Source organism: Papio anubis, chromosome 7, assembly GCF_008728515.1.
Source record: "Papio anubis isolate 15944 chromosome 7, Panubis1.0, whole genome shotgun sequence".
In the NCBI taxonomy this organism is placed as follows: Eukaryota; Metazoa; Chordata; class Mammalia; order Primates; family Cercopithecidae; genus Papio; species Papio anubis.
Genome location: NC_044982.1, coordinates 118,638,151 through 118,665,797, shown reverse-complemented (window position 1 = coordinate 118,665,797; position 27,647 = coordinate 118,638,151). Strand labels below are relative to the sequence as shown.

General features: G+C 47.5%; 1 protein-coding gene across 10 annotated transcripts in view; it reads right to left on the bottom strand.

Moving 5' to 3' along the window:
* Positions 1 to 2,993: 2,993 nt before the first annotated feature.
* Positions 2,994 to 27,647, bottom strand: part of LOC116275795 — a 36,108-nt gene continuing 11,454 nt past the window's right edge. For 5 of the 10 annotated variants that reach the window (XM_031668526.1, XM_031668533.1, XM_031668529.1 and 2 more), the window contains one exon: positions 10,053 to 27,008. In XM_031668526.1, coding sequence (XP_031524386.1) covers positions 10,707 to 11,630 — 924 coding nt within the window. In that variant the 5' untranslated portion in view covers positions 11,631 to 27,008 and the 3' untranslated portion in view covers positions 10,053 to 10,706. Of the gene's footprint in view, positions 3,397 to 4,080; positions 4,142 to 10,052; positions 27,009 to 27,647 lie in introns of those variants that run through there. The other 5 variants (XR_004185111.1, XM_031668528.1, XM_031668530.1 and 2 more) reach the window with 5 other exon arrangements.

The following is a 27,647-nucleotide window of genomic DNA, read 5'->3' as shown; positions in this document are numbered from 1 at the left end:
TAATTTTTGTATTTTCAGTACAGACAGGGTTTCATCATATTGACCAGGCTGGTCTTGAACTCCTGGCCTCAAGTGATCCACCCGCCTCAGCCTCCCAAAGTGAAAAGACATCATTTATATACCTTACGTCTGACCATTTTTTTCCTGAACTTTTTACTCAGATGATTTTTTTTAATTGAGATGACATTCACATAACATACAATTAACCACTTTAAAGTGCACAATTCAGTGGCATTTAGTGCATTCCAAATGTTGTGCAACCATCAGCTCTCTCTAGTTTCAAAACTTTTTTTATCACCCCATAAAAACACCTCATACCTATTAAGGAAGCACTCTCCATTCCCTCTCCCCTCCCTCAAACCCCTAATAACCTCTAATCTGCTTTCTATCTGTCTGGATTTGCCCCTCCCCTCCCCTCCCCTCCTCTCCCCTCCCCCCCTCCCCTCCTCTCCCCTCCTCTCTCCTCCGTTTCCTTTCCTTTCCTTTCTCTCTCTCTCTTTCTTTCTTTCTTTTCTTTTTGTTCTTTCTTTTCTTTCTTCTTTCTTTCTTTCCTCTTCCTTTCTTTCTTTCCTCTTTTATTCTGGTTATAGTGTATCAAAGAAATCATCATACAACATGCAGTCTTTTATGAGCAGCTTCCTTCACTTAGCATGATGTTTTCAATGTTCACCTACTTGTAGCATGCATCGGTATTTCATTCCTTTTTGTAAGTGCGTAACAGTCCATCCTGTGGATCTATCACATTTGTCTATCCATTCATTCACTGATGGACATTTGGATCATTTTATCTTTTTTAAACATACAGAAGAGTTTAAAGAATAATATAACGATCACTCATTTTCTCACTACCCAGATTCAGCCACGGGGCCAGGACTAGGGTGAGACCAGTAAAGTGCCGCCAGCACTGCATTGAAGGAGGCACTTACTCTTGGGGCCTGCAAGGGGCAGGGTGGACCCTGCAAGGCCATAGCTGAGGCACCTCGCTGGCCCAAACATAGCCCAGGCCCTGTTCAACTGAACATAGCCCCAGGCCCTGTTCAACAATTTTCATATGTTGCCATCCTGCCTTTATTTAGTTCTATGAACATTTGTTTTGCTGAACCATTTGAAGATAGGTTACAGAGCACACAAGGCTTCATCCTCAGTTCCTTGAGTCTCTTTTTTATAGAAAACCTTGTTCCTAATGTGTTCCTATTTATTATTTACTCTTCTGTGGAAGAACAGAAAAATGTTCCCCTACATAGCCATGGACCCATTCTCAAGCATGACCACATCAACCATAATTCTGTATAGTCTCTGCCTCCAGTCCATATTCACATTTCCTGATTCTCCCAAATAAGTCTTTCATAGGTTTTTTGTTTGGTCGGTTGGTTGACTGTTTTGTTTTATTTATTTATTTATTTATTTATTTATTTATTTATTTCTGAGACGGAGTTTTGCTCTTGTTGCCCAGGCTGGAGTGCAATGGCGCGATCTCAGCTCACGGCAACCTCCACCTCCCTGGTTCAAGGGATCCTCCCACCTCAGTCTCCCAAGTTGCTGGGATTATAGGCACATGCCAACATGACTGGCTAATTTTTGTACTTTTGGTAGAGATGGGGTGTCACAATGTTGGCCAGGCTGTTCTTGACCTCCTGACCTCAAGTGATCTGCCTGCCTCGGCCTCCCAAAGTGCTGGCATTACAGACTCATGAGCCACTGCGTCTGGCCTTATTTATTGTTTTCACCAGGTCCTATGTCATTTCCCACAGCATTTGTGGACTTGGGGCCTCTTTTATGCTAAAATATCCTCAAATTTTATCTCCAGACTATTGACTTTTTGAAGAGTCCAAAACTTACAGTCTTATAGAATAGCCCACACCGTGGATTTGCCTTATTGTTTTCTTTTTCTTTTTTTAAAATAAATTATTTTTGTATTTGTTTAAATAAAATTTTTTGTACACTTTTGTAGAGTTTTTTAAAATAAAAATTTGTTTGGTGGGTGCGTGTTTTGAATGCACTAAATGCCGCTGAATTGCACACTTTAAAATGGTGAATTGTATGTTATGTGAATGTCATCTTTTTTGTCAATTTTTCTTCTTTTTTTTTAATAAAAATTTTTTGTCCTACTGTGTTGCCCAAGGTAGTGTCAATCTCCTGGCCTCAAGCCATCCTCCAGCCTCAACCTCCCAAAGTACTGGGATTACAGGTCCAGCCCGATTATTTTTTCTTGTTGTCATTAAACTTGTTCCTCCATACCCTGTAAATCCTGTGATCTGAAAGTCGGGACTAATGCCTTAATTATATCAGGCTAAACATTTTGGCAAAAATACTCCATAGGTGATACTGTCTTCTCATCACCTTATATCAGGAGGCCTGAGATGTCAGCTTGAGCAACTAACAAAGGATACTAAATCTGAGCATGTGGCTAAACGTATGACCATCATCTTTCCCTATTATAATGGTACATTTTCCCCTTTGTACTTAGTAAGTAATCTGGGGGAAGATTTTTTGCAGCTGCACAAATATCCTGTTCCTTAATAATCGTTCACCCAGTGGTATTTAACATCTATTGATGATCCTGCCTGAATCAAGAGTTACGTTGGAGGTTGCAAAATGGTGGCTTTCTGTCTCATTCCTTCTACACGTATCAGGTGGCGTTCTTTTGCAAAGAACTTTCCTCCTGCCTACTTCTCTCCCCCAACCCCCACCAACACACACACACACACACACACACACACACACACACACACACAATGAACTCATGAATTTTCTATTTGTTTAATGTATTTTAATTAACTACAGTCATTCTTTTTTTGTTTTGTTTTGTTTTGAGACGGAGTCTCACTCTGTCGCCAGGCTGGAGTGCAGTGGCGCTGTATCGGCTCACTGCAAACTCCCCCTCACGGGTTCAAGTGATTCTCCTGCCTCCGCCTCCCCAAGTAGCTGGGACTAGAGGGCCCATCACCATATCCGGCTAAGTTTTGCATTTTTAGTAGAGACGGGGTTTCACCATGTTGGCCAGGAAGGTCTTGATCTCTTGACCTCGTGATCCGCCCACCTTGACCTCCCAAAGTGCTGGGATTACAGGCATGAGCCACCACACCTGGCCCCCTTACACTCATTCTTTCTGATGCTCAGTAGTCCCGAACTTAGCCAGGCAGATCCCTCAAGTCAGCTTCCGCATCCTTTCCTTGTGACCTCAGTAGTTTTTAAACATATCTTTCCTTCTTGGGACCATAAGACCTCCCAGGCTTAACATGGAGCTTCATTTCCATGGATCTGGAGTCAGCCATTTCTGCAGAAAATTTTAGTTCCTTCTGGTGGGTAACAGCATTTAGAAATCAAGATCTGGGTACTAGGTGGTCTCTCTGCTCCTGGGCTGTTACTGCACCAAGGCTTTTTCAGTGGACAGAGCTAGGAAAAATAAAATGAGCTCATAATTATATAATCTGTTCAAATTTAACATCCCGGGTGGGTTTTTTTTTTAATTCATTTTCTTAAAACTGTAATACTTGAGTCTCTGTTTCATAGAGAATCTTGTTTCCTAATATATTCTTATCTACTAGTTTCTTTATTTTTTAATATACATAAACTTCCTTCAAAATTACGATGTTATCATTACTATTTACCATAAACCTACTAGGTAAAGCTTAAGACATCATTGTAGTTTTATTTGTCCTTAAAATATATCCCACCACAGATTTACAGTTAGGGTATTTTTTTCAAAATTATTTGAATAGGTTTTTGGTCGTGTGCGTGTGTGTGTGTGTGTGTGTGTTGGTGTTTTTGTTTGTTTGTTTTGCTCTGTGGTTAAGCTCTCTAATTTACAATTAGGTTTATTTGTTTCTCTTTGTGCACAATTTGGGGAGGGTTTTTCCTATTTTTTAAATTTAATTTGATTTAATTTTTTGAACATGTAAATCATGTACAAATTATGTGCAAATGATTCAAAACACAAAACTATATTTAAAATCCTATTTGGAGACATTTCATTCCCATGCCAAGTCCCTCTCGTCCTCCTCCATTAGTTTCCAGTTTATTCTTCCTGTATTCCTTTACATGTGTGTTATTCATGTGAGTACATACATAAATACATACCGTTGTTGCCTCTTCTTTCTTTCAGAATTCATGTGAAGGGTGTAGATGGAAACCCGCAGTCCTGGAAGGAAAATAATTTTAAATGAGACAAAGGTGCTTTGGAATCTTAGCTCCACTCCCTGCTAATTGTGTGACTTGAAGTAATCACACAGCCTCTGAGTCTCAGTTTCCCTATGTGTGAAACGGGATAAAAACACTTACCTTGTATGATTTGGTCTGTGATTAAGATCTTTCTGGCATTGTACAAAAGGTAAATTCTAGAACAAGGAGCAAAATACGCAAAACAAAGTAGAAGAATATTTTTTAATATTTTTTCAAAATTTTAAACCTTCCTGTACAAGACATGAGCCCAGGATTCACAAGTAGAAAGCAATTTTGGCTACTCTGACTATGGAGTAGCCATTCCTTTGCTTTCTTAATAAACTTGCTTTCACTTTACAGAAGAAAAAAAAAGAAAAGAAAAAAATGACTTCATAACGATGTAAAACATCTCTATGATAAAGGACACTGTAGTCAATGTTAAAACATAAGAAATAGACAAGGTGAAAATGTTGGCAACATATTTAAAACACATCAGGCCCAATCACTTTGAAAAACTGCTTGACAGTTTCTAATAAAGCTTAAACATATACCTGTGACCCAGTTATTCAGCTCCTAGGTATTAACTCAAGAGAAATGAGAACATATGTTTACACAAAGACTTGTATAAAAATGTTCATAGCAACTTTATTCATAATAGCCCCAAACTGGAAACGACTCATATGTCCATCAATGAGAGAATGAATAACCAATGCATGGATTGTCTATACAATGAAATACTACTCAGCAATTAAAACGGACCAACGGAAGACACATGAATCTCAGGAAAATATATGTGGAGCAAAGAAGCCAGACATGAAAGAATTTACCTGTATGACTCCATTATATGAAGTACAGGAAGAAACAAATGTAATCACCGGTGATAGAAATCAGAATAATGATTGCCCTTGGGTATTGACTGGAAAGGAGCCAAGGGAACTTTCAGGAGCAATGGAGATGTTTTATGTCTTGATGAGGGCAATGATTACACAAGTTATACATTTGTCAGAATTCTTCAAACTCCACACTTGAGACCTGCATATTTTGCTATGTGAAAAGTGCATCTCAATTAAAAGGACAATAAATTAAAAGAACATGTACAAAGAGCTCCTAAAATATCAATAAGAAGAGGATAATAAGTATCCTAGAAAAATGTGCAAAGACTATGAACAAACAACTCATTAATAATGAAACATGCACATCCAACAAACAAATGAAGAAAGATGTTCAGCTTCACAAGTAAGCGGGGAAACGCATGCTCAAACATTAAGCTTTTATTTTTACCTATCAGGTGGGCAAAAGTTAAAAAAGATTAATAACATCAAATGCTGACAAGAAATCAGAGAAACAATAACTTTCATGTACTATCAGTTGGTGGAGGTTATTGAAAGGCAATTTGGCAGTGCCTATCAAAATTTAAAACTGCATGCCCTCTGATACTGCAATCTGACTTCTAGAAACCTATACAAAAGAAAGGTTATTTAAACTTACAGAATGAAGTGGATCTATATGCACCAATATAAAAGGACCTATAACTAAGTGAACAAAAGTAAAATGCAGAATAATATATAGTATAGCACAATCCCATGTACATTATTATAAAACCTAAGTGTATACAACTACATACATACCTACATAACTATTCAGAGAGTGCACAGGAAAAATGTACCTTAGGTATTGATAGGGTTACTTTGGGGGCGGGGGGATGTGCGGGTGTTTGGTAAAGCAGAGGTTTCTCATATTGTATTGTATATTTTTAGTATTGCTTTGATTAAGTTGGTGCACATGTAATTGCAGTTTTTGCCATTACTTTTCATGGCAAGAGTTGAGCACACAATATTACTTTTAATAGCAAAAGTTTAGCTCACAGTATTACTTTTAATGGAAAAAATCGCAATTACATTTGCACCAGTTTAATACAGTAAGAGTGTTCCAGCTGAGCACAGGGGTTTACAACCGTAATCCCAGCACTTTGGGAGGCTGAAGCAGGCAGGTCACTTGAGCCCAGGACTTTGAGACCAGCCTGGGCAACTTGGCAAGACGCCATCTCTACAAAAAACTGAAAAATTAGCTGGGAATGGTGTCCCGAGTCACCACTGTAGTCTCAACTACTCAGGAGGCTGAAGTGGGAGGATTGCTTGAGCCCAGGAGGTCAAGGCTGCATTAAGCCAAAACTGTACCACTGCACCCTGCCTGGATGACAGAGGGAGAATCCAGCCTCAAAAATCCAGCCTCAAAAAAAATAAAATAAAATAAGTGTTTCTGTATTCTTGGTGTAATTTTAAAAACAAACAACAAAAAGGTTTTCAGCAGTCTCTAATGCTAAAGATTTGTTAAGGAATCATTTAACACATGTTTAGCCCTTAATAGATGTCCAGCATCATGGGAGGGGGTAAAGGAACCTAAAGAAGTGGGTCCCGTTCAAATCCCTGTACATTTACCTCACAATGATCATGAGATATGAATCATTCTACATACAGTCACTGCTGTCATCCATCATGCACTTGAAAACAGTTGACAAACATTTAAGTGCATGAGGATAGGGTCTCACTCTGTTACCTAGGCTAGAGAGCAGTGGTACAATCATGGCTCACTGCAGCCTTGACCTCCTGGTTGCAAGCGATCCCCCTGTCTTGGTTTCCCAAAGCCAAGGCATGAGCCACCATGCCCTGCCCATTCAAATGCATTCTCATGTGTGTGGCAGGGATAGGGAATCGTTTCCTAAAATTAGTAAATAACGTGGGTTAACCCCTTATCCAGAACCCTAGAAGCTGATATGTGCTGAAGACCAGAAATATGATGTTAGTAGGTGCCACTGTGCAAAATCTGTATGTTACACAATATTCCTAACGTTCTGGGGAAGCAGCTTGCAATCAACACACAACATTTCCACAGCAAAATGCATGAATATTTCTACTGAATATAAACATTACAAATAGTCACAGGTCAGTTCAGCTCCAGTTCTGCTGCCACATGAGTTTGTGCCAAACTGATGAAATAAACTTTTGGTTTTGAGAGCTCTTGGGATCTCAGAATTATAGATAAGGGCAAGATCCCTCACTAGACCTTTCCTTTTAAAAGTCATTTCTGATTACATAACGCTCTTTGATTTCAGTCTGTCCTGTCATAGTTGAGCACACAGTGGATGAACCCAAGTTAAGAGAGCAGAGCGTTGCTGTCCCAGAGGCCTGGCCTTAGTCATGTGGAGTGATTTCCATCTTTGGACCAACTGTATTATCAATAGGAAAGCTAATTGAGAGCATGGGCTGGGTAAGATGGGACCTTGGGAAAGGATATCACACCAGGGTCGGTGTATGCCGAGTGCAAAACGTGGCTTTTGGTAGCCAGGTAAATGCCTTTTGTAGGGATGGATACACTCGCTGCTGTCAGCCAGCTCTGGCTGCTTCTACCTGGATTTAAAGAACCCCACTGGGCTGGCTTGATGAATCCCTGAATTGAAAACACCTGAGTGCCTGGTACCTGAGGTCTGTTTTGCACATACAAGAAGCATGGGAAAAGGTGTGTGCTTGACATACGCTCCTGGACTCCAAAGTAGAAGACTAGGCAGGAAGACGAGGTCAGAGGTCATTTGCACTTCCCTGCCAGCCAGGTGGATGCAATCCGCCTATTTCCACAGGGGACCTGGTTTGAGGATTTGAGGGAAGTTCCGATCACCAGCATTTGGCCTCTTTCTGTTTTTGTCTCGCTTCCAGGAACTGATGCAGGAAGCACACTATGACATGGTCACATGCAGACACACGCGGTGCAGGATGGACTAACCCGGAGCTCCGCTGAAACCCTGGCTCCCGGCCGACCAGCCGTGGCCAGTGACTGTGTGCATTCTCCGATCTTCATTTGTGCGTTGATGTGGGGAAATTCAGTCAGCATATGAAAGTCAGCTCTAGGGCATCAGGGTCTAATGCGCAAAAGTTTGCAAAATTTTGCAAAATTTCACACGAGAGGGGGGTTTGAGTTGACGCTACCCACGTGGGTGGCGGCCTGGGTTGGTGGTGCCCCCTGCTGGATGATAAAAGCAAATGCAACTCTTCTCTGGAGAGAAGTGTTCTGTCTGATTTATCAGCGAGAACAAACAAACAAAACACTCGAGGGCCGGTGCGGTGGCTCACGCCTGTAATCCCAGCACTTTGGGAGGCGGAGGCGGGTGGATCACGAGGTCACGAGTTCGAGACCAAGCAATGAGTCACCATGAGCAAGAGTCTGCAGAGCCAACAAGCAACAGATTGAAACCAGGCTGTCTTAACCTAAATGCTATAAACATTTCGGACCAAAATCCTTTACTGTGGGAATGTTTAGCAGCAGCCCTGGTCTCTACCCACAAGATGCCAGTAGCAGTCCCCACTGCCACCCCCAGTCATTACAACCAAAATTGTCTCTAGACATTGCCAAATGTCCTCTAGAGGAAAAAACTGCCCCCAGTTGAAAAACACTAATTTAGATTGTCAAAGACTTCAAATAATACAATAATCAGATAGGTTATAAAATAACAAGGTATGAAATTATTAAAAAGTAAATGATGGAATGGAAACAAAAGATCAAGGAATAAGAGATTACAAAACGTACAGGCAGATGTTCATAAAGGATCAAGTAGAACTTCCGGAAATGAAAAAAAAAAATCTTTGAAATTTAAAAGTAAATGAATATGCTTGACACAGATAAAGAAAGAATTAATGAATTAGAAGAGAGATTTGAAGAAATTACCACAAATGCACCAGGGAAGTCAAAGAATGGAAAATTTGATAGAGAGGTTAAAAGACAAGGAAAATATGAAAATGGTTAAGCTACGATTAATCTGTGCTCCTCACAAAAGTAAAAAGACAGTGGGAAAGAGGCCACATTCAGAGAGATAATGCCTGAGACTTTCCAGATCCACATATGCAGGAAAACTGAAAGATTCTAGGCAGGATGAAAGTGCAGGTTGTTGTGAGTTGCATGTATTAATAGAAAAGTTGAGGACTGGCTGAGTGTGGTGGCTTACGCCTGTAATCCCAGCACTTTGGGATGCCAAGGCAGGCAGATCACCTGAGGTCAGGAATTCAAGACCAGCCTGGCCAACATGGTGACACCCCATCTCTACTAAAAATACAAAAAGTAACCGGGCATGGTGGCATGCACCTGTAATCCTAGCTGCTCCAGAGGCTAAGGCAGGAGATTGCTTGAACCTGGGAGGTGGAGGCTGCAGTAAGCCAAGATTGTGCCATTGTACTCCAGCCTGGGCGACAGAGGCTCTATCTCAAAAAAAAAAAAAAAAAAAAAAAAAAAAAGAAAGAAAGAATGAAAAGAAAACTTGAAGACTGAGCCTCCAGGGCTCCTCATTGAGACTGAGGCACCAATTCAACACAGGGAGCCATAGAAGAGCCACCCTGGCATCAACAGCAGGGGCCACAGGAGTCCTCAAAGGGAGAAATCTCTGAGGACAGCTGGCCAGAGCACAGCCCTGAAGGATGGGCTTGTCCACCACTGAATCAAGAGACCTTGGTCTGAGCCTTGTATTTTACAGGGCAACCCAGGAGTTTCCCTGGGGATGGAATTTAGAAGGGTGAAGAGGAAATGGGATGGTGTTCTAAGCAGGGAGGAAAGCATGGGCAAAGGTGTGGAGGATTAACGCTTCCTGAGCCAAGGACAAAAGGAGTCCTGTTGGGTCATACTGGGGAACACTTAAGGGAGTATTATAAACCACATTGGGTGAAGAAGGTAAGACCAGGCTAGGGAAGTCTCTTGAGAGAAAAGCAGAGGCTTTGGACTTGAAACTCGAGGCCAGGGATTGGCAACTATAACCTGAGGGCCAAATCTGGCCCACTGCCTATTTTTATAAATAAAGTTTTATTCAAACAGAGCCACACTCATTCATTTCATATCATCTATGGCTGTTTTTGAGCAACATGAGCGGAGATGAGTAGTTGTGGCGGAGACCACATTGCCTGCAAAGCCTATAATATTTATCCTCTGGCCCTTTACAGAAAATGCTAGCTGGCCACTGCTGTAGGTGGGCACAGTCAGTCAATGAGGCCTTTCAGGAGCCACCAAGATGGTAAAGACAAGCCTGGCAGTGGCTGAAGGACAGGGCATGTTCTAAGAGGAGGGAGAAGCGTGCCTAACCTCTATTGAGTTCCTGCCTTATGCTCTTCCTTCACCCACATTATCATTGTTACTTCTCCTAACCACCCTGCCCAGAAGCTGTTACTATCTCCATTTCAGAGATGAGGAAAACGGGGTCCGGAGAGGTTAAGTGACTTACTCAAGGTTACCCAGCGCTTCAGGGCAGAACTGAGATTTAATTTCAAGTTGGTCAGATTCCAAAACCAATGTTCTTCCCACCACACCTCACTGCCTTTCAGGACACTGAATATCCCAGGTGGGAGGGGACAGCCCCAAGCCAGTGCGTTGGCTACTGTGTGTCACAGCCTGCAACAGTCCAAAGTGGGGAGACGGTAAGTGTTTCACTTCCCTGAGAACAAATGTAGGGGCCAAGTCTGATCTGGAGAGGGGACTTCTGCCCAGGATTCTTCCAGCAATTGCTCTCAACTTGTTCAAACATGGACTCCACCGTGTCCTCTCCACCCCATACCTCCGGAGGCACTGGCTCTGCCAGGAATGCATATCGTTCCATCTTCCCCCAGCCTCATCTCACAGCCAGATGCTAAAGGCAGTTGGGAGATACCATCTCCCCATCTACAAAAAAAAAAAAAAACCCACACACACAAGGGTTGGAAGGCCTGCACTGTGTCACCCACAAGAGATGACCCAGTTGATTTGCAGTGAGATTGCAACACAGCCTCTGCTTCCACCCCAGCCGATCCTAAGCCCTGGAGCGGAGGGGAGCTGGCCTTGTTTCCACCCCTAGCCTGGCTCCTGTTCCTCTCGTGACTAATTTGGATCCTTGTCTGACAGCCACCCATGACCACTTCATCCAGAGAGGCCCCAACAGACCTGCGTCTTGGTTTTGCGGTCAAACTGGTTCTTGAAACTTCCCCAGTGGTCCAACAGGGTTTAGTCTGTCTGTGGGGAACTGTAACTGGCTGTCCCTTGAGGTTGAGCTGGTTGAGGACTTGATAAAACCATGAGAAGGAGGTCAGGAAAGTATGACTTCTACCTGAGGCCTTGGTTATCTGTATGGTGTGTAAGACAACAGGAATCCACCCAGCAGATCTCAATGGATGGGTCTGTTCCTTATCAGCCCCCCATTGGCCCAGAAGCCAGGTCAGATAAGCCTCTGCCCCCAGTGTTTCTATCAGGAAATGAACACAGAGCAGGTGGGAGGACCCCTGTGACCCCCTAGGCTCATTGACAGTCTCTAGTGAGTAATTGCTACACCCTCCTACTCTCTTGCCTTGGGAAACAGTCAGAGTTACGTGACAGCTCCAGGGTAGACCGGACCCACACCTACTCGTGAGCTGGGGTGTCAGCTCTTCTGGATGCAGAGGGAGCAGAGAGAATGAGAGACACCTGCCCATGTTATCCACCAGCCTTCCTCAGACTCGGTTGCCAGCTCCTTGTCACAGCCCCACTTTGTTCTGCTGTGACAACAGTGTGTGCTCACATAGGGTAGTAGAAGGAAAAAGACCAAGAGAAAATAAGGCAAACAATATTTCATGAGCATCTATTATGCGCGAAGCTCAAAGTTGGGCACACACAAGCATCATCACATTTTTTTCCTTATGCAGCGATGCATACATGATTTTTTTAGACTCTGCATGTGCATCCCTAAGACACAGCATAACATAAATGTGAAAGGCAGCTGCAGAGACAGCCCTTCCTGGATCCCTGCTCTGCTATCTGCGTGGTCTCAGTTTACACATCTATCACATAGGAACTAAACAATAATAAGTATTTCATATGGTAATTACAACAATTGAATGAGGTCATTTATATAAAGTACTTGGAATAATGCCTGACACGTTGAGAATAAAAATAGTAGTGTTAATTAATTGTGATTTTTTTAAATCATTACCCTCTTTTACAGCTGAGGAAATCAGACAGGGTCTGAATTTACAGTGAGGAAATCACACAAGGTCACAGCTAGAAAACAGCAACACAGTGAGCCAGGCATGGTGGTGCACGCCTGTGGTCACAGCTACTCCAGAGGCTGGGGTGGGAGGATCCCTTGAACCTGGGAGGTGGAGGCTGTAGTGAGCCATGATCTTGCTGCTGCACTCCAACCTGGGTGACAGAGCGAGATCCTATCCAAAAGCCAGCCCAGCAAAAGAGAATGGCAACGCTGGTATTCATATCCGTGTCCATCTGATACCACTACTCCTCATTCAAAGATTTTAGTCCTTAAGGGTCGAGTTAAGAAAAGAAGCTCTGGAATCCTGAGCCCCAGAGCAAGGCCACTGCAAAGCAGCTGCCAGAGACTATGGCAGTCTCCAAAGAAGGGAGAGAGTCATCTTGATAAAGTCATGGGGGTAAGGCTCTCTAGAAGGGCCTTGGGACTTCTCAGTACCCCCAGGGCAATGCCTCTGGAAAAAAGCCGTTTCCAGAGGTTGCCCATCCCTGAAGACCAGCCAATGATTATACCGAAAAGACTCAGGGAGACAGCTCAGCAAGGCCAGTGGGTGGTGAAGGGCAAGGCCAGTGGTGGTGAAGGACAAGGCCAGTGGGCGGTGAAAGGACCCCGACCACAGATAAACATAAAACCCCATTGCCCAACACCAGGGCAGATGCACGACCAGCACCCACCTATAAATGGTGGTAGCTGAGCGTTGTATCACCCAAGACCAAAGTGGCAGAAGCTACTTCTGGTGGAGCATCCTTCCTTGGCAAGCCCACATCTAGATACAAAGTGGGCCGGGTGTCTGGAGCCTAAGGGGAGCTTCCCAGCTCCCTGAGTATCCATTTTTCCATCTGTAAAATGCAGATGATCAGACCCAGCTTCCAGGGCAGTGCTGAAGAATGAGGTTGGGTATATACAGACAGAGTAGAGGGTGAGGACAGAGTGTCACCAGCTTTTCTCCACGCACAGCAGGGTGCTAGTAAGGTATACTTGTGACCCTCTGCTCACACTGTGCTCCTAATGCTCCTGCCCAAACCTGCTTCCCATTCCTTCAGAGATATGGCTTCAAGATGGGTTTCTTCTGAGCTGTCTCAATGTGACCCCCACACCTAATGGAGAATAAAAGTGCAACTTGAATATCCCTGGACAGGTGTAGCTGATACCTTTGTCTCCATGTTCTGGGGACCAATAAACATAAAAACCCTGACTTCCTCCAAAGATACTCAGTTTTCCATCATCAGTAGGTTAAAGGGAGAGGCCAGCACCACTTGGAGAGGAGATTGCAAAAGGGATTCATTCATTGAATAGAAGCCTCAAACTGTAGCCTTCAAAATCCACAGGACAAGGGTCGTCCTGAGCCTCTGATGCCCTGTGGTTGGACTTCATGACTACTTTGAAGACAGAGCTCAAAGCCTTCTTGATAGAGGGCTTTCTGTCTGTTGAAGGTATTTATGGGCACACGAGTTCAAAGCCAGTACAATATTGGCATGCAGGAATTAGAGAAGAATGAGGAGACAGGGTGGGAGAAGGGTGCCTCCATGACCCAACAGATCTTTCTGCGAAAAGGGCTTGCTCACTTCTTGAAATTCCTGAGACTCCACCTCTACAGCCCCAGAAGGCTGAGCTGTGATAAAATCTACCCTCTCCCAAGGCCTGAGGCACACTAGGTATCCAGGAGGGAGATGAACTCACACTCACTTCCAGAAACATCTGAAGATTCCATGATGGTTGCTCTGAAAATCTGTTGGAGGCTCAGAAAGGTACCAAAGCCGCTCTTTGGAAGACAAGCAGACAGCAGTGAAGGGAACCAAATCCTTAATGACTCTGGGGACTGGAGCCTTTGAAAAGAGATGGTTTAATGAAAAGGTGCTGTCAAGAGCTAGCTGCCTAGAAGGCAGCTTGTCCTCGGCTGGCTGCTCTCTCCCTGTTACCTCCCTTCTTGCTTAGTCAGGAGCTCCTGCTCAGCCCTGCAGACCCCTAGACCTCAGTGCCTGAGGATTAACCCCTGCCAGTTTGGACAAGAAGGAGCCATAGCCCTCAAATGCACAGGCCTCCTTGATGCCTGGAGATTGTTCTGTTACCCAGTCTGTGGCCCTGGGTTCTAGACCTATTGTTCCTGCCAGTGCTCCATCTGCCACTTCCCCAGCCAGGTGGTGACCATGGCAACTGTGGCTTGGAGAAGACAACACAGTCACAGGTGGTTTTCTACAGATGGGTCAAGTGCACAAAGTTATTCATTGTTTGGCCGAGAGAACTTCTAGCTTAGAATTAGAATGCATCTCTAGGGAGGACTTAACCTTGACAAGTAATTTCTTATTTAATTTTCAAACACTGCTTTGATATGGGTACTATCATGTTTCCCATTTTAGAGATGGGAACCTGTGAAGGAATTTGTTCTTGGTCACACAGCTAGGAAGTGACCGAGCAAGGATTTGAACCCAGATTGGTATTATTACCAATTATTATTACCATTATTACCAATATGCGTTCAAATCCTTGAATCCAGTTCAAATCCTTGAATCTGACAATAGTTAGATTGGCTTTAGAGTCAAGCTCACACACTTTCCTCCTTGTCTGGAGCTCCCTAATGCTGACACACTGTCTTGGAGCACCCTCTAGATGCTCATCTGATGCCTGATTCCTTGGACCCATCTTTAACCTCCAAGTACTTCCAGGCCTGCCCTGTGCCTGGGCTCAGCCTCCTCCTCTACAACCTGCTCTCCCTGCTTCTGCTCTGCCTCTGCTCTTCTTCCTGGGTTCTGGAGCTGCTGCCACCTGCAGGCCTCATGTGCAAGGACGCTTGAGCTCTAATAGAGGATGTCAGAGCAGGAGGGCTGGGGACCCGATCCCTGCTGTGTATGCTCCTCCATGGTGGTCAAGTGAGGGCAGAGGCCCAGGAGTTTTAGTCTCCTGGATAGATTTGCCTCCAGGCTATTCTGCAACGACAATCTGGATCCCACAGGAAAAAATGGGGGTGCACTAAAGTCAAGTGCACATAAGCAATGGGAGGCATTAATATGAGCTCCAAGGGAGATCTTACATTGGAGATGAGTCAGTCTCCTGCTGTAGTCCTGCCTAAATTGCTCTCAGAAGGAATATTTTGTGTGTGTTTCTATACTACCTTTCTTTTCTAGCTCACGAAGGTCTTTACTGACTGGACCGTAATGCAGCTGGAGGAATCTAGGAAGCTATGAGATGTCGCCCTGATTGAGACTAGGATGGGCTCTTCTCCTCCAAGTAATAGATGTAATCAACACTGATCAGTGAGGGATCAAGAGAGCCACAACCTCATGGTGACAAACAGATTTAGAATCTGTGGCTGAAATTCAGACTGCACTGCAGAGCTGGGCATTGTGTGCTGAGGGACCCAGTCCAGTAGGAGAGAAAGAATAAGTCTACATAGCTCTGGTTTTATTTCTAGATTTGCCACTGGGACACTGTGCCAGCCTCAGTGGCCACCTCCCTTGCCCTCCGTAGATAATTCACAAAGAGGAAGAAAGTGGGTGGAAGGAAAAAAGAGTAGTGGTTAACTTTGCAGCCTGTAAGAGGTAAGCACTATGGGAGTTGCTTTACATAAACTACCTGCCAATCCGCTAGGGGGCAAGTAGCAGATGCCCACTTTAAAAAGGAGGAACCCCAACATCACACAGCGACTTAGTAATATACATGGAATGCAAAGCAATAACAATGGCAATAATAGAAATACCAATCCGACAACATTCGATATGTATGTAGAACAAGCTGTGTTCTGGACAATATATTGATTCCTTGAAACCTCACCAAAAAAACCATCAGGTCGGTATTATTATCCCCATTTTACAGAAGAAGAAAATGAATACCAAGATCTGTAAATCCCACCCAATGCCAGCTGCCCTGACATCTTTCCTCTTCATGTCACAGAATTGTCATGAGGACCAATGGCATCGGGGAGCAGAGAACATTGCATATTCCCCAAAAGAAAGTGGTCCCTGGGCCTTCCTTTGCTTCCTTCCCAGAGTGAGCCATGCTCTGGAAGGGATATTTCCATAGCTGGCCTCTGACAGCACCAGTAAGCACCACGACTTTCAGGAGTACAGGACTGTACCTTTGACGGCTCCAGGCCCACAACAAGTTGCATCCCTAGACCACAGGGAATGGCAGCGGATCACTGCCTCATCTGCCCAGAGCTGTAGAGGCACCTCTGCTGGTAAATTGAAAGCCCAGGAGCTGGTGCAGATTTCGTTTTGTTTCTTCTGTGCTCCCATAAAACTGGAGTAGGAGGTTTCAAAGGTGCAAGTACTGCTGGAGAAAATCCCGGGGAGTCGGGGTAGGGTGAGGGTGGGGAGGAAGAACTGGCTTAGCAGCAAATCTGGAATGGGTAAGCAAGTGGGATAATGAATAGGAGATGAAGGACTGAGGCTAAGAAGGGTAGGAGAGGGAGACAGACAGAATGAAAGAAAGAAAGACAGAGATGGAGACACAGAAACAAAGAGACAGAGATCAAGGCAGAGAGATAGTGAGAGAGAAAGAACACCAGGGCTGAAACTCTTCCCACTGTTGCTGCTACTAGAAGGCTGGGCTGGCCTGGGTCTGCCCAGGGCATGTGACTCTTGGCCTCTACTGATCCTAGAGTTCTACCACCTTCCAAAGAACAGAGCAGAAAGGCTGCTTCTAGTCCAGGAACATGCAGGATGAGGCTCCATCAGAGTAACTGTGCCTTAGATCAACCTCACCATACCACCTACAGCATGCATTGCCTCCTGAGCATGCTCATGTGTGCCGTGCAACCTCCTACAGGAAGGAGGTTAGAGACTGGAAATTTAAGCTTAGAGGGAGAAGCAACATGTTTAGGGTCACCCAGCAAGTTAGTGTCCTGCAGAGATTGGAGCCCTAGCTGAGGAGTTCACCATCCTGCAGGACGAGGGGCCTGCTGGCTCTTGGAGGTGAGTCAAGGGACAGAGTGCCTAGGATGAGGGTGAGGGTGCAGAGGTCTCTCCTACCTCCCTATCCCACTCCAGTCAAAAATCCAAGCCGAATAAGACACAGGAGCCAAGGTGTTTGCATCGTCTCCATCTCTCACCATTCCCTCCCATGGTCTTTCCGGCAGTTCACTTGGTCCTTGCCGCCTGCTCACTTACACAGTCAGGGACCCATGAGCATACTTGCCCACCAATCCCTCCAGTGCTCCAAACCCTGCTCCTCTGCAGGCTGAGAGGGGCCTGAGCGCTTCACTGCATCAACTTTAACCCCATGTGGTCCCAGCATCATCCACTCACAGAAAACTCCTCGATGGCCCTGCCCTTACAGAGCTCACCAAGTAACAAGAGACAAACACGTATCATAACTCACCTGGCACAAGGAGAGAGTACAGAACAGAGTGCTGGGGAGGACAGGAAGCAGCAAGGGCCAGCAAAGCTGGCAAGGGCTGGGGGCTCAGAGTGTGCAAAGGCACAAAGGAGAGGGAACAGGTGGTCTGGGGTGGCTGGAATGCAGGCTGCATACTAGGGTAGAATGGAAGGCTCTGGTGGCAGGAGTCCTAGAGGCAGGGCCAGAGAGGTGGCCTGGGGCCAGCTTATGAAGCATCTGGTCCCTTTCTCTCCATTCCCCACCGCCATGGAGTCAAGGCTCATTCCTAGGGGCAACAGGCAGATGCAGAGGGTGCATGGGCAGCAGAGTGGCCAACACTTTCCCACAGCATGAGCTCAGGGCTATGTCCAGGGCCTGGTGCTCAGCGAGCCCCTGTTGCATGACACACTGCCTTCTGCATCCCTCATCCTCCCTTAGCTCCTGCATCCTCACCCCCTGCTGAGGGTCACTGATGCGTAGGGACCCAGCCTCGGCTCCCTGCACACTGGCCCACATCACCTGCCACCCTTAGTAGTCAAGAGATCATGTTGAAAGGGAACCTTTTCATCTGGCACTCTTTAGGGAGATCTTTCTATAGGAGGCAAGCCTGTGGCTGCAGGAAAACAGTCAGCATTCCTATCTCTTATGTTAAAAGCCGCTGAGTCCACCAGCTGATTCCTCAGCTGTATTAAAATGTGCAATAAGAACTGGCCCAGTGGGTTTCCCTAGCATTGGTATAGCAAACCCCAGGGTTTCCTCTGTGTATACCTGCCTGTGTCTCCTAGCAGGGTGACAAGCACTAGCAGTGTGCAGAGTCAGGGTAGATGGGAGTGGCTGAGATTCTTGATGCCAGCTGTGAATCCCATAGAAGTCCCAATACTCAATAGCCAAGCCTGGAGAGACTGACTTTTATTGTGGTAGCTTTGTCTGTTGGGGCTATGGTACCAGTGCTGGGGCCTTAGGCTCAGTCAGGCTATGTCCCAAGGGCTTCAGGCAAGATTTCACAGGAGCCTGAGTCAGAAATCCTGTGCTTCTAACGCTTCCCCCTGGCTGGGACACAGATGCAGCCGATGCCAGGCTAAGGCCATCACCTCTGCTCCTTCTTTGGGGCCCCAGGTGCTGGCCAGGGAACCAACTCTCCATTGCCTGAGCGTCTGTGTCTCCCAACCCAGGCTCTGACCCTACTCTTGGATTCCCTCGGGACTGGGATCTACAGGATCCAGGATCAGGCCAGAGAGCATGGGAGAGACCTGAGGTGGAAGTCAGACAGAACTGAATTGTGAGACTCACGTCTTCCACTTACTCACTGTGTGGCCCTGGGTGGGTTTCACAACCTCTCTTCGCCTCAGCTCCCTCACCTGTAAAAGGGAGATTTCATTGTTCCCTTTCAGGGATGTTGTGTAGGCTGAACAAGGTGATGTCCAGACAGTCCTAAGCACAGCAGTAACTGGCCCCCAGTGGAGCTCAGTAAACTTCGGCTATAATTATAAGCTGTTATAAGGCACTTGGCAATGGAGTAGATACTCCATAAACAAGCATCATACAAGTGTAAATAATTATTAATTATTATGATGACTAATCATCATTATTATTGATGATAAACGTGAGAAATGCTACCCAAACACCAGCTCCCTAACTCAATCTGTTTGCAGACAGACATCACTCCTCAACCATGCAGAAAAAGTCTGGGACCCAGAAAGAGAGCTGGTCCCAAGCACCCTAACAGGGAGCACTATCCTCCCTCCAGTCCCCATGCAGCACTGCAGAGGCTGGTCTCACCCCGGCAGGTGACATTCACCCAAATGCATCCCATCTGTCTGTTCAGTCTGCTTATGGCCTACATCTTTTCAGCTTGGCTCCTCTGTGTCTAGGTTGTTAAATATTTTGGATATCGCCTAAACAAGAAATGTCTTTGTGATTCCTTGAGTCCTGGCTCATGAGCAGCAAGGCCGACCTGAGTGCAGAAAGTGACCTGGGGAAATCCTGGTTAAGCTCCCAGAGCTCTGCTTCTTAGGTGAAGTCAGATAGGCAAAGAGTGGGCTTTGCTGAGCATGCAAATTTTACCACCATCCTGAAAAATGAATCAGGGCAAGGCCTGTAGAGGTACGCAGGGCCTAGCTCAGCACCCAGCAGTGTAGGAGCTCAATAAGTACATGGATGGGTGGAAGGGTAAGTGGTTGAATGGATGGATGGGTAGGGGGATGAAGCATATTAACCATGCCTTTTTTTCTGTAGCCCTTATGCTTTGACATCTGGGGCCTTGCTGACCCTGGAGAGACTGCCCCAGTCTCTATAGATAGTCCAGTCAGTCCTACAGATCATGAAGGACTCACCTACGAGTGTGCCTTACTTATGTGTCTGAGTGCAGTCATGCTGCTCTAACAAAATACCACAGACTGGGTAATATAGAAAGAACAGAAATTTATTTCTCACAGTTCTGGAAGCTGGAAGTCCAACATCAAGGTGCTAGCAGGTTCCATGTCTGGCAGGTGAGGACCTAGTCTCTGCTTCTAAGATGGTACCTTGAACACTGTGCTCCAGAGGGGATGATACTGTGTCCTCATAAGGCAGAAGAGCAGAAGGGCAGAAGAGAAAAATGACAAAAGAACCTAGCTAGGTCCCTCTGGCCATTTTGTAGGGCACTAATCCCATCCATGGCGTGGAGCCCTCCTAAAGCCCCCCCTGCCCCAATATGATTGCATTGGAGATTAAATTTCAACATAATTTTGGAGAGTATGCAAACATTCTAACCATAGCAATATGCAAACAGTCCTGAGACTATCCCTGCCCCCAACCTCCTCTACTGTGCTGTCACACTCCAGGCCCCTATTCCCCTACCGCAATCACCCCAGGGCCAGGTACCAAACAACTAGGGACTGTGTCCCAGAAGCTTGACATTATTCAAACTAACTGATCCTAAACCTGCTTTCCCTGCCCTGCCCATCCATTCCCACAGAAACCACCATAAAGGCTCCTGCCCATGTTTTCCCCTCTCCCCCTGCCTCCTGACTGCCCCTGGTGCTTCTCCACATGGCCTCGCATGGCATGACATGTTCCCTTCTCCTGGAACTGTGAGTAACAAACTTTTCCATGGCATCAGCTTCTGATTTATTGGCCGTGACATACCTGAATGATAATAAAGCCTACATCTTAAAACAGAGAGGGAAGGAGGAAGGGAGGAAGGGAGGGGAAAGGTGGATAGAAGAAAAGAAGGAAGGAAGAAAGGGGGTTAGACAGATGGATAAAAGGAAGAAAGCAAGGGAGGATGAAATCAACCTGGGCCTCAAGTTTCTACAGGAATGACCTGACTACAACTTTGCTCCATGGTTTAAAAGCAGCAGCTTTCTCCTACCAAGTTTTGGCTGTGTTTGGGAGAATGTACCTTCGCAGTGCCACAGGCCAGCAATCAACACAGCATCTTCTCACTCCCTTTGGAGACAGAAAGACCTGGATCTGAATCCTGGCCCTGCCATTCACTGGCCATGAGACCATGGCCAACTGACTTAACCTGGGTGGGAGACACACACATATATATGTCTACCTTCTGAGTTCCCTGATGCTAGAACCAGAAGATGCAGGCACAGCATGGCTTCCAGCACAGAGTACACACTCCCTGACAGTCATAATGAGTATTATTATTCGGCTATTCTGCAATCCCGCACCCCAAGTGCCATCTGGTAGAAAGACTGTGCTATTTGGTCTAAATGTCTTCCTCACCCAGAAGCCCCTATTTGGGGCTCTTGGTCTCTGCCTCACCAAAATCAATGTTAATCCCTTCCTGATCCCCAGTCCAGAGTTCAGGGCTCAGCAGGCAAACGCGTGCTCCCTATCCGAAGGACTAGAAGGACCCTACAACACACCACAGGCCTGCATTTCACAGACCTCTCTTCTGGAGTTACGCTGACCCTCCCCATTGAGATGCTGCTTGGCTTTTCCTGCTGCTTTTAAAGTGAGAAGGGGGAGGACCTTTATGCTGGAATCGCATTTCAATTTCCCCATCTCCCCTGTACACCATCACTCAGTAAAAATAGCTAATTTTAAAATGGCTGCTCTTATGATGGACGAGATTAATGGATCTTGAAGAGCAGCCAGTATACCAACTGCTCCTGCAGCCATGATGAAAGCTAATAATGTAGAAAATTCTGCCAATTCCTTTAATTCATGAATATTTAAGCCTGTGAAAAATCTGTCAGATTATATCATTTTTTTTCTGGTGATTTTCCGCCTAAGTACGTTCATGGCGGCCTGCCAGTTGCTCAAGAAACTTCAGCAGGAGCAAAATCATTTCTGTTGTTGTTGTTACTATGGATGGCCATCTTCTCCTTGCTGAATTTATCCCCTCATCCCGGGGTGGAGAATCAGGTGCACTTGAGACATCCAAAGGCAACCACGGTACTTTCCCTCAGCAGGCACAGATTCCTCTCCCAACCCAAAGGCTGGCAGGGACTTTTCTGAAAGGAGACCGTGGTTTTCAAATTGTGTTCCACAGCACCCAAGTCTTCCTCCTTGGGGCCCGGGGGATCACTGGGAGGGGTCTGGGCTGGACATGCTGCGTGCACGGGGTTGTCGGACCCAACTTCCACTTGCACCAAGCAGTTCTGTTTGGTGCATTGAGGTTCCATGCAAAACTTCCCTGCAAATAAGTGTTGCCCCAACTTAAAAGAATTTTAAAGGCATGAGCATGGAAACCACAGCTCTAACACACCCCTCCTAGCTCGAACAACAAAGGGAGAAACTCAGCCCCCATGATGGTAACTGTTAAGCCCACCTCACAGGAAACACTAGCAGTGGCAGCTGAGCTGCAACCAGGATCCGTAACTGCAAGTGAACGCTCTCTCCCCCTCTCCAGCACACTCTGGGTGACCTCTTGGGCTCTGCCTGTTTGGGGAAGGCAGGAAGTGAGGCTCAGATGGGCCGCGGCTCCCCAGCCACAGTGGAAAGTCCTCTCTGAAGCCAAGATGTTTCCTTGCAAAGACGAGAGAGAGAGAGAGAAAGAGAGGGAGAGAGAGAGAGAGAATGAGCATGTTTAGTGACTTGAGAGGGAGGGAGGGAGGGAGGGGTGGCCAACTTCAGAGATGATTATCATTCAGGGACTTGTTGGCTGGAGGAAGGAGCGAGCTTCTTTTTATAGGAACTCCAGTTCCTCATTTTGTTCTCTTCGGGTTATTCTCCAAAGAAAGCCGGCTCTTGAGTCAGCTGGCAGGAGAGCGAGGCGAACGCGCTGGTGCTGGCCGCAATGGCCCCAGTTCAACGCTTGCTCCAGCTGGTCACGTCCTCACCGGGGCGGCCGGCGGCCTGCCTGCCCACGCTCTGCCAGGAGCCCAGGTCAGCCCTCGCCTCGCCGGGGCCGGAGCCCGTCCAAAATCAACAAGTCTTTTGTGCCTCTCCTTTGGACGCTGTATAATTACAGCAAACATGTATTGGCGGTGCACAGCGATTGTGAGGCAATTGTTGAAGGATCTCAAATGCGCTTGGCATTTGGTCTTGGAGAGCAATTCGAGGAACCACAGCTCCAGTTGGCTCGTGCTGGCCAGAAAACAAGAGATTTTCAGAAGTCGTGAGTGGTGTGTTGGCACGGCTTCCATGTAGTTCATCAGCTATTTCCTTGATAGTGGGTTGCGTTTTACCACCAAGCCAACCGACTGACTCATGAGTCAGGGACTTAAAAAATAAATAAATGAGGGAGGCCATCAGTGCCCGCTGAGCAAAACACGTCAGGCTGCCGACAAAATGGGCCCCTGCTGCTTTCCGGGTGGTTTCATTTTTCCTCTTTTTGTCTTCTTGTTTGAAAACTATGAAAGCGAAACTGCACACCTCCCCCTTCAAGCTGTTCCGTTCCCATGGGCAGCCAGAGGAGATGGGTGGGTGACGGGGTCTCCCAGCAACACCATCTCTCGGCAAATTCACATGCCCATCAACCAGGCTTGAATGAGGTGTCCAGCGTGTGCCTGACTTTCAGAGGGCCTCTGTGGAGGGAGGTGATGTTCATTGAGCTGATATTAATTGACCACATGACATGGCCCAGGGCACTAACCCAGGTGTGGCTTGCTTTAGCCTATCGAGAGCTTAATGAGGGCAACAGTTTTAGGGTCATTTTATAAATGAGGGAACAAAGGCTTCTGAAGCTAAGATTCATAGTCAGGTCACACGCTTAGTAAGTGGCAAAGTTGGGGTTGGAACCCAGATCTGTCTGATTCCAATACTTATCCTACCAATATTCATCTCATTCCAAGGCTCACCTTTCCATAAATATCCAATGTTTTGAGTGCAGTGAGTTCCTGGAGCTTACAGGGGTGATTCAGACTGACATGGCCCTTGCCCCTCCAAGGTTGGCATTTTAGCTGGGAAGGCAGAGCCAACGATGAAGTAGACAATTGATCCTTTCATTGCAATTGTGGTTCTTGCCCTCAAGGAAAAGGATAGAGTGGTTACAGCACAGGGCAGGGAACTTGGCCTGGCTTCACAGGCCTAAGAAATGTGAGGGATGATAGGAATTCAGTGGATAAAGCATTCCTGGAAGTGGGAACCACTGGTGCAAAGACCCCTGGGTGAGAAGATGGGTGTGGTGTTGTGGGGGAGCAGACAGGAGGTCAGGGAGCCTGAAGTGCCCAGGATGAGGGAGCCATGTGGGTGGAGAACCTGGCCTGAGCCCTGAAGGCCAAGGAAATGACTGCAGGGGTTTATCCCAACAGCAAGCGGCAGCCATTGATGGGTTCTAAGCAGTGGCATGATCAGATCTGTTTGTAAAAGGACCCCCTTGGTTGCTTTTATGAACAACAGACCAGAGTGACAGGAGTGGCTGTGGGGAGGGTCACTGAGAGATTAGTGATACTAGTGGCTCATGGTCTAGGGTCTAATTCAAGACATACGCTGCTGGGCACAGCCAGGCCTTCTCTCTCCATCCACCTCATCTCCCCTCAAAGGTGCTCCCAAGAGTCTACCCGCTAACCAAGGTCATCTCATGATGGGGGAGTAATCTAACAAATGCAGAAACAACACCCAAAGAGCAGAGTGACTAGGCTGTGGCCTCACAGCGAGTGAATGACACCTATTCTTTGCAGCGCTCAGTCCTGTGCCCCAGCCCCTCACCAGCACCTCTGCTGCGCCAGGAAGGGCTCCAGTACATGTGCCCAGCTCCCACTGAGGCCAGGGTTGTGGTGGCTGCAGAAGCCATGTCCCCTTCCTCTCCTCCCTCCTGGCTTCACAGTATTGAAAGCCATTCTTCTAGGCAATCCCTTGTGGACCCTTCAAGTTGGCTTTTGAAATGGCTTAGCCAGATTTCCTCAGACTTGAAAAGTGACTCCTTTCACACCTTCCTGCCTTTGCACCTGCAGTTTCTTCCCCAAGCAGTGCATTTACTGTCTTATCCATCTGGTGACTTAGTGTGAAGTGGAGATCCAGAGTCCAGCGAGAGCTCAGGGATCCTTCCCCCAACTCCCACCCCAACCCCACTCCACCTCACCCCTTACTCTTGCCCAGGATGAGTCAATCACAAAGGCCAAATTTCACATTTTGTAGGGTGCAGGTTTCAAGGAGAACAGAGGTCACAGAGCTATAAATGGGTCTCTTTTCTTTTTCCTTCCTGGCAAGACGGTCTTTGGATCAGTCAGTGCCTGACTGGCGTGCTCTCCCTTCCCTTCCCATTCCCTCCCCTCTCTTTTTCTCCTCCCTCTCCTGTCCTCTCTTCACCCCTCCCCATAGCAGCTGGGCCCAAGACCCTCTGTCCAGGTCTAGGAGGCCTCAGCCTGGCCAAGGCAGTAGGCTTGGGGCAAATGCCCCCTCCTGCCCTCTGTCTTGTCCTCCCTCTGCTGCTCCCATCCCCTTAGAGGCCAGAGCCAGACTGAGATTTGGGCCCCATGTGGGTTAGGGGGAAGGGGCTCCCAGAGCCGTTCACTGCTGGGTGCCAAGCTTCTACCTCTTTAACATGTCACTTTGGCTGTTCTGTACCATTGCTATGAGGAGCCCTCAGGAAACTCCTGGGGAAGGGCAGCATCCAGGGTCCTTGGAGCTTTTGACCTAACACCATCCTCAGAGCATCACAATCTTGCTGCAATTTCTAATCCCCATTTTGCAGGAGGCTCAGACGGGCTAAGGAACTCTTTTCCTGCTAAGTGGGAATGAGCAGGTGAAGCTGAGCCTGTTCTATTGCTTCCCGGATCATGGAGGAGGAGGAAGAGATGGAGGAGGAGGAGGAAGAAGAGAAGAAGGACACAAGGCTCTGTCCCTATCAGCCACCTGGTGCCCAGGGTAGGGCTGTGCCCCTCAGAGCACATGAGCTCTGCAGAGAACCGGGGCATGGAAACGAGCCTCCCTGCCCAGCACCCCACTCCTAAGAGCCCACATGGGGGCCAGGGCCTGGAGACTGCAGGGCGAGCCCCTGAGACCCCACAGAGCATCCATCAGCCCCAGGAGGGCTGCTGCACCCTGTTCAGGCTCCCCGGCCAAAACACCACTGAGGGCATCAGCTTGATGAGGTGCAGCAACTGGGATTTGATCACTCTGGCCCTGCTTCAGGCTTTTCCCAATCTTTCCTGGAGCTCCAGACAGGAGCACCTGGCCCTTCCCACTCACTGCCCCTTACATCTCCCTTAGTGTCCCTCCCACCACAGCACCCCAGCCGCTGCCAGCCACCTGCTCGGGGCAGGCCTCTCTCCCTCCGGGTGCCCGCCCTGCCCTCTCCACCTCCCGATGGCTAGGACAAGATGATTTACAGGAGCATGGCGGGAGGGACGGTGAGCCGGATTAATGCACCAGCAAGCGGCCGCCTCACTCACCAAACACACATCATGAAAACTTATTGCTCAGAAAACAGCACAATGCCACTAATTCATAAATGTTTAATGCCTCCCACAGTGGAGCAGCCAGGGCTTATCGCCTCCAGGAAAGAGGAGGCTGGCTATCCCCAGGCCACCCTCCTCCCACTCGCCCAGCCTGGCCTGGTGGCCTTCCCACCCGCTCCTCAGCCAGGCGCCTGCCCAAGTGCTGAGCAGGTGGTTTCGCTTCCTGGTGGTTTTTATTTTATCTGGCCCAAGGATGCTCATGACTGAACCCTGGGTGGTGTCTTGGGGCAAGGAGGTGGCACTCAAGATGGCCTCCAGGCCTGCTCATTCAGCCAGTCCTCCACAGACACCCAGGCTCAGGGAGAGGGGCCTGGAGAAGGACAGAGGACGGTCAGACAGAAACCAGGAGGGGACCCACAGCTGTCACCCCTGCACAGAGGGCCTGCCTCAGCTGGCTGCACTGGAGAGGGGGAGACAGAAAAAGAAACAGAGAGAGAAACAGAGAGACACACACATAGAAACAGAAGGAAACGAGAAAAAGCGGCAGAAACAGAGAAAAGAGAAACAGAAGGAGAGAGAGGGGGGGATCAAGCGAGATGAGGGAAAGAAGAAGCCAGCCCTTCAGCAGGAAGACGGCTTCAGGCTGGGGCGCTCTCCCAGGTGAGGAAGGATTCATCTTCCCTGGCAGCCTTGGAGACTTGGGGAAGAATGGCAGGCCCGTTGATGGTCCCAACCTATTTAGGACAGGCAGGAACAAAAGGAGACATGGTCCTCACTGATTCACTCCCCTCCCAAGGGTCTGGCCAACACCTCAGTCGTTGCCACAGTGGTGGATGGCGTAACCTCCCACCTGCCTCGAGTCTCCGTGTGGCCAGTCTCTGCCTGCCCCTCCCTCCCATTCTCCAGCCCCTGTGGACTGAGCTCTCTGGAGTGCAGCTTCCCAGCTCATTTGCCTGCTGGCTTCAGTTGGGGTTTAACCATAGGGAGGCGCCAGCAGGAGATGAGGAGGGAGGAGAGAGGTTAGGGGGTGTCTCTGGCATCCCTGCATCCTCTGTGCCCACGCCTCCTCCTCCAGGGGTCCCCCTGTCACCAGGTTTCCATAACAGGCCAGGACTAGTAGCAGCTTCCACCCTCACCAGGCTCTGGAAGCTACAGCATTTCTCCTTCACCCCCTCCACCCTGCCCACCCCTCGCTAAGAAGTCCCTGCATTCACTCCCCTCATTGCAGTCATCCGAGTGGATCCGTTCCCTGCCAGGCCCCTGACAGGGCCTTGCTTCTCTACCTCTCACTTAGCCTTCCTCTAGGCCCTAAAAGAGGAGGTAGAGAGGGCCAGGTTGGGTGGGAAAGAGGGCCCGCTGTGTGGATCAGGCAG